The sequence below is a fragment of the Bison bison genome, unplaced genomic scaffold (assembly GCF_000754665.1).
Source record: "Bison bison bison isolate TAMUID 2011002044 unplaced genomic scaffold, Bison_UMD1.0 scf7180017864371, whole genome shotgun sequence".
Classification (NCBI taxonomy): Eukaryota; Metazoa; Chordata; class Mammalia; order Artiodactyla; family Bovidae; genus Bison; species Bison bison.
The window spans coordinates 6,312,906-6,318,613 of NW_011494943.1; the positions used below are offsets into that span (position 1 = coordinate 6,312,906).

Below are 5,708 nucleotides of genomic sequence, written 5' to 3' on the forward strand. Positions count from 1 at the left end.
ACAGATGCAAGAGATGTGGGTTCAATCCCTGGGTCAGGAAGATCCCCTGGAGGAAGAAATGGCAACCCACTCCAGATTCTTGCCTGAGGAATCCCATGGGTAGAGGACTGGCGGGCTCCAGTCCACGGGGCTGCAAAGAGCGGGACACGACTGAGCGACCGAGCACATCACTGATTAAGATTCAACCCAAGTCCCCTCTTCCCACCACACCCTCTTCTTCTCCGGCTGGTTGTAGAGCACCAGTCAACAGACTCCTGGGGGAAAGCGTTTTTCCTCCGGACTCTGAGGTCTCTGCCCAGACCCCCTCCCAGGAGAGGTCAGAGACTTAGGGTTGTGCTTACCCCTCCCACCCCAGGAAGCCAGGGCTCAGAAACTGCTCAACTGAGCCCCTCAGTTTCAGGTGAGAAAGCTCCCCCAAGGTGCACCTGGCCATCTCGATGCTTTTACCTGCCCTGTCCCCTGTGGGGACGGGGGCCCTTGGGGAAAAGGTAATGAACGATGGGGAGTCCCTGACCTGTGGAGCCCTCCTTGGACTGTTTTTGCCCCCAGAACTGGGTGGTTTAATCACCCCCTTGCCGCTCCGAGCGCTGGTTTATTCTACCAAGAGCTCTGGCTTCCCACATAGTGCTGGTGATAAACAATCCACTTGCCAATGCAGGAGACGCAAGAGACACGGGTTCGATTCCTGGGTTGGGAAGATCCCCTACAGGAGGAAAGGGCATTGCCCTCCAGTATTCTTGCCTGAAAAGTTCCACGGGCAGAGGAGCCTGCCAGGCTACATACAGTACATGAGGTGGCAAAGACTGAAACACTGCTGAGCACACACATACACACCACCAGGAACCTTCCTTTCAGGTCAGTGAGAAAGCAACTCCTGAAACCAGGCATCTGGTCTACCACCCACCACCTGGCTTCTATCCACCCAGCTCTCAGGCCGCTAGGGCCTGGTCCCCCAGCGGGCCAGGACAGACACCTCCACTGGCCATGCCAATCCTGGTCCCTCTGCGCCATCTCTGCTGCTGCTGCTGCTAAGTCGCTTCAGTCGTGTCTGACTCTGTGCAACCCCATGACGGCAGCCCATCAGGCTCCCCCGTCCCTGGGATTCTCCAGGCAAGAACACTGGAGCGGGTTGCCATTTCCTTCTCCAACGCATGAAAGTGAAAAGTGAAAGTGAAGTTCTACTGGGCCTTTATTTTCCTGATCCAGAGGCCTCTGGAAGGCTCAGCTTCCCACCCCGGCCCGCCTGGCTACTTGGGGGTCCGGATGAGGGTGTGATAGACGGGCTTGACAATGAGGTGGAGATGCAGGGCATTCTCCACCAGGTACTCGGAGTTGCGCCGCTGCAGGTCGGCGTGCGCCAGGAAGTCACCGGCCTCCTCGCTGCTCTGGTGGAAGCTGTAGGCGTGGCGGACCAGCAGGCGGCCGTGGTGGCGCGCCCCCACCAGCACGGTCTTCTGGAAGCTCACGCCCGCCGCGTCGCCGCCGCTGCTGGCCGGCGTGACCACCAGCCGGGGCCGGCCGTCCTCGGGGCGTGCGAGGGGCAGCGCTGTGCCCGTGGCGTCCGCGTAGACAGGCCGCAGGCTTACCGGCAGCCAGCGTGGCGAGAAGAGCACGTTCCAGGTGACCCGGCGGCCCGAGTCATGGCTGCTTGGGCCCAGCTGCGTCTGGAAGCTGGTGCTGCGATCGTCGCGGGCTGGGTTGTTGATGACCCACGGGGCGCCCCAGGCAGGCGCGAGGTAGTTGCGGGGCAGGATGGCGCACCGTTGACGTCGAAAAACTTGGCGTAGTGCAGCGGCGAGGCGGCGTGGAACTGGTAGGCCTGAAGGAGCAGGTCGGCCACCGCCGGGCCGTGGCGCGCCAGGGCGGCCGAGCGCGCCTGAAGCTGAAACAGCTGCGCCGCAGGGATCATGGGGTAACGGATGGCGCGCAGCGCGCGCTCGGCCACAGCCGGCGGCGGCCGCGCGCGGCCCAGCCACGCCTCCAGCGCCTGGAAGAGCTCCAGCTCGTCCTGCAGCACGAGGTCCGAGCGCGGAAGCAGCTGCGCCAGCAGCTCAGGGCTCACGGCGCCCCACTCGGCGCTCCCCGCCACGGCCGACAGGTTCCAGGCCAGGAACTGCAGGCAGCTCTGGCGCAGGGCCTCGTCCCCGGTGCTCACCGCGTAGTGGTACCAGCCCACCGCCGGGCCCGCGCCGCCCGCCAGGTGCGCGCGCATATAGTCGGCCACGCCCCGCTGCAAGGAGGCCACGCGGTACTTGGTGGCCAGCTGGTGCAGGGGGATGGCCTGTGCCAGCAGCACGGTCAGCTCTCCGCAGTAGAGGTACTTGCCATAGAGGTGCAGAGATGGAGCGCGGTCAGGGCAGCCTGCGGTTACCCTACCCAGCGCTGCCTCCTGAGTCCGGAGGATACCCGGCCTTGGGCAGACAGTATCGTCATTAAGGGAGCCAACAGAAGGACCTTCCCGCGCGCATCCTACTTCACCGCCTCTTCTTTCCGGTTTCTCGTGGGACGTGGAAATAAGCATTTATTGAGCACAGGTGGCTCAGTGGTGAAGCATCCGCCTGCCAATGCAGGAGACGCAGGTTCTGTCCCTGGGTCAGGAAGATCCCCTGGAGTAGGAAATGGCTACCCCCTCCAGTATTCTTGCCTGGAAAATACCATGGACACATAAGCCTCGTGGGCTACAGCCCTTGGGGTCCCAAAGAATCAGACAGGACTTAGCTGACTGAGCACGTCGATGATTCCTATATTGAGCGCCCACTGAGTGGTTGAGCTCTGTGCTAGGACAAGAAAGATGTAGCTCCTACCTTCACCAGGTGTACAGTGTGGGTTCGGATTCATATTCCGCCAGTTACTTGCTATAAGAGTGGGCAAGCCATTTAACTTCGCTGTTTGCCTCTGGGAACAAAAGATGTTTCCCAGGATCCCTTAGATCACATGACTAAATTCTAGCTAATGAGATGTCCACAAAGGCACAGACTGGGATTGGGGGAAAGGCTGGTTAAACAGAACTGACTAGGGTAGAGATTGATGCTAAAGCTGAAACTCCAGTACTTTGGCCACCTCATGCGAAGAGTTGACTCATTGGAAAAGACTGTGATGCTGGGAGGGATTGGGGGCTGGAGGAGAAGGGAACGACAGAGGATGAGATGGCTGGATGGCATCACTGACTCAATGGACCTGAGTCTGAGTGAACTCTGGGAGTTGGTGATGGACAGAGAGGCCCGGAGCGCTGTGATTCCTGGGGTTGTAAAGAGTCGGACACGACTGAGCGACTGAACTGAACTGAGGGCAGAGATTATTGTCGTTCAGTCTGCCAGTCGTGTCCGACTCTTTGCGACCCCACAGACTGCAGCACGCCAGGCTTCCCTGTCCTTCACCATCTCCTGGAGCTTGTTCAAACTCTTATCCATTGAGTCGGTGACGCCACCCAACCATCTCATCCTTTGTCGTCGCCTTCTCCTCCTTCCTTCAGTCTTTCCCAGTTAGGGGGTAGAGGAAAGATGCTTTTGTCCTTCTGTGCTATCTCTCTTTCTGTTGCCTGGAAGTTTGAAGAAATGACCAATATTCTGCAGCCATCTTGTCTAAACTATTAAAGCAGGGTCATTTTCTCAGACTAGAGTGTGGGCAGTGTCCCTGTGCAGAACGCTAGCACGAAGCAGCCCCCTAGCCCTGTGGTTCAAAACCTGGCCAAACAGCAAAACCACACAGAGACATTAAAATAAGAAACAGTGGCCCAGCCCTAAATATGAAGCTCGGGATTCAGGGTGGGGCCTAGAAGTCTATAGTCCTTAAAAGCTCTCAAGGCCAGGTTTGGAAACAGCTTTGAAAGTATTTGGTAACTAACTTCAAACCATTCAGAGCTTTCAGTCAGGGGAGTCATGCTGCATTTTGCAAGAAGCTGGTGCAAAGAGGGAAGAGGGAGGTAGTTGCATGGTCATCCTAATGCCATCCAGGGAAGGGGCAGGGCTAAGAGCCAGGGCTTCCATCACCCTTTGAGTAGAGAAGCCAGGGACGTGGAAAGGGATGTCTTCCCCCGATCCTTCCCCACCTGATGAACTTGTCGAAGACGGCAGCACAGTCCCGGGACTCCTGCAACACCACCTCGCTCTGGTTACTCAGCAGCTCCCGGAACTGCTCACTCTGCAGTCCCAGCAGCAGGCGGTGGGCATGGAAGACTCGGACCTCGTCGGTGCCCATGGCCTGCACCCGCAACACCACATCACTGGCATTGCCCTGCCGCAGCAGTTCCTGCAGGCGCTGAAGCAGCATCTGGGAGTGGTTGATGGAGGTGCCCGCTGACTCCCCGCCAACATCAGCTTTCTGGGCTGCAGCAGGAAGGAACAGAGCAGCCTGAGAGGGCAGCCTTCTGGGGTTGCAGACGGACCAGCTGGAGATGCCTGTGGTTGGATGTGGGCAGAGGGTAGGGGAAGCCTGGGGAGGCTGTGTGCTCCCGTTTGTGCCTGTGAAGTGCGTGGATGCATGTGTGTGCAGACAAGCACATCTTAGACAGGGAAAGTCGTGAACCTGAGCAGACCCTGAGAAGATGCTCTTGGAAGGGACTGGGGGTGGATTCCCGGCAGGGAGAGGTCATGAATCAGGATGGGACAAAAGGTCCAGAGCTGGATTTCCCTGGTGACTTGGTGGTAAAAATCTGCCTGCCCATGCAGGAGACACAGGTTTGATCCCTGATCCGGGAAGATCCCACGTGCCGCAGAGCAACTAAGCCTGTGCTCCAGGACTATTGAGTCTGTGCTCTAGAGCCGGGGAGCTGAAACTACTGAGCCTGAGGTCTGCAACAAGAGAAGCCACTGCAGTGAGAAGCCCTCGCACTTCGATGAAGTGCTTGCTGCAACTAGAGAAAAGCCCACACAGCAAGAGACCCAACACATCCAAAAAAAAAAATTTAATGTCTAGAGCTGATCTCCATGATGTCAGACGCCTAGGCGAGGATTGAGGAACCTCTTGGTCCCCACCCCCTCGCCTCCTGAAGAATTGCCCACCTTACCCCTTGGAAGAGAATAGTTGGCCCAAAGCAGTGCATTCCCCAGCAAATGATCTATTGAGCACTTACAATAAGCCAGACACTCCCCTGGAAGCTCAAACCAGCACAGTGAACAAAACAAACCAGCTCCTTACACTCATAAAAGCACAACTTAGCTTCTTAGGCAATAAATACACAAATAAGCCTCTGGTTTTAGGCTGTGACCAGTAAGGGCGGTGACGGGTGGCGGCTCCTGTAGGTGCAGGAATCAGAGACAGGCTCCCTGAGGAAGTGATAAGGAGCCCTCCCAAGGCCCTGGGAGAGGCTGGGCTTGGTGCTGGGAAGGCAGAGGGGATCTGCCCACATTCTGAGTGGGAGGTGAGGGGCGGAGCAGGGGAGGGGGCTGCAGCCTGGGCGGGTGGTGCAGGCCCAGCCGCCCTCCTGGATCCTGATCTGGGAGGCAGGGGTCTACACTGGCCTTCCGGGGGACCCGAGAAAGCACAGAAAGAGCGGGTCCTGGACGGGACTCTCGAGGCACCTGCGCCTTGGGACTGGCATCCTCCTGCTTCCAGGCGAGGCACGCGGGACCCTCCTCCCCTGTTTCCAGGGACACCGTGAGGGTCAGACGGGGACACGTGCTTATGGATGGAAAACTCAGTGACAGAAAGCACCGCCAGCAGCTTCCCCAAGTGGAGCACGGACTGAGGAGTCCAGGGGAGCAGATGAG

The 5,708-nt window shown here is 58.4% G+C and overlaps 1 protein-coding gene across 1 annotated transcript in view; it reads right to left on the reverse strand.

Annotated features, from left to right (window-relative positions):
- Window positions 1-1,247: 1,247 nt before the first annotated feature.
- BTBD17 (BTB (POZ) domain containing 17) overlaps window positions 1,248-5,708 on the reverse strand; it is a 5,132-nt gene continuing 671 nt past the window's right edge. Inside the window, 4 exon segments of the mRNA XM_010856103.1 lie at window positions 1,248-1,759; window positions 1,762-2,320; window position 3,990; window positions 4,049-4,325. Coding sequence (XP_010854405.1) covers window positions 1,248-1,759; window positions 1,762-2,320; window position 3,990; window positions 4,049-4,325 — 1,349 coding nt within the window.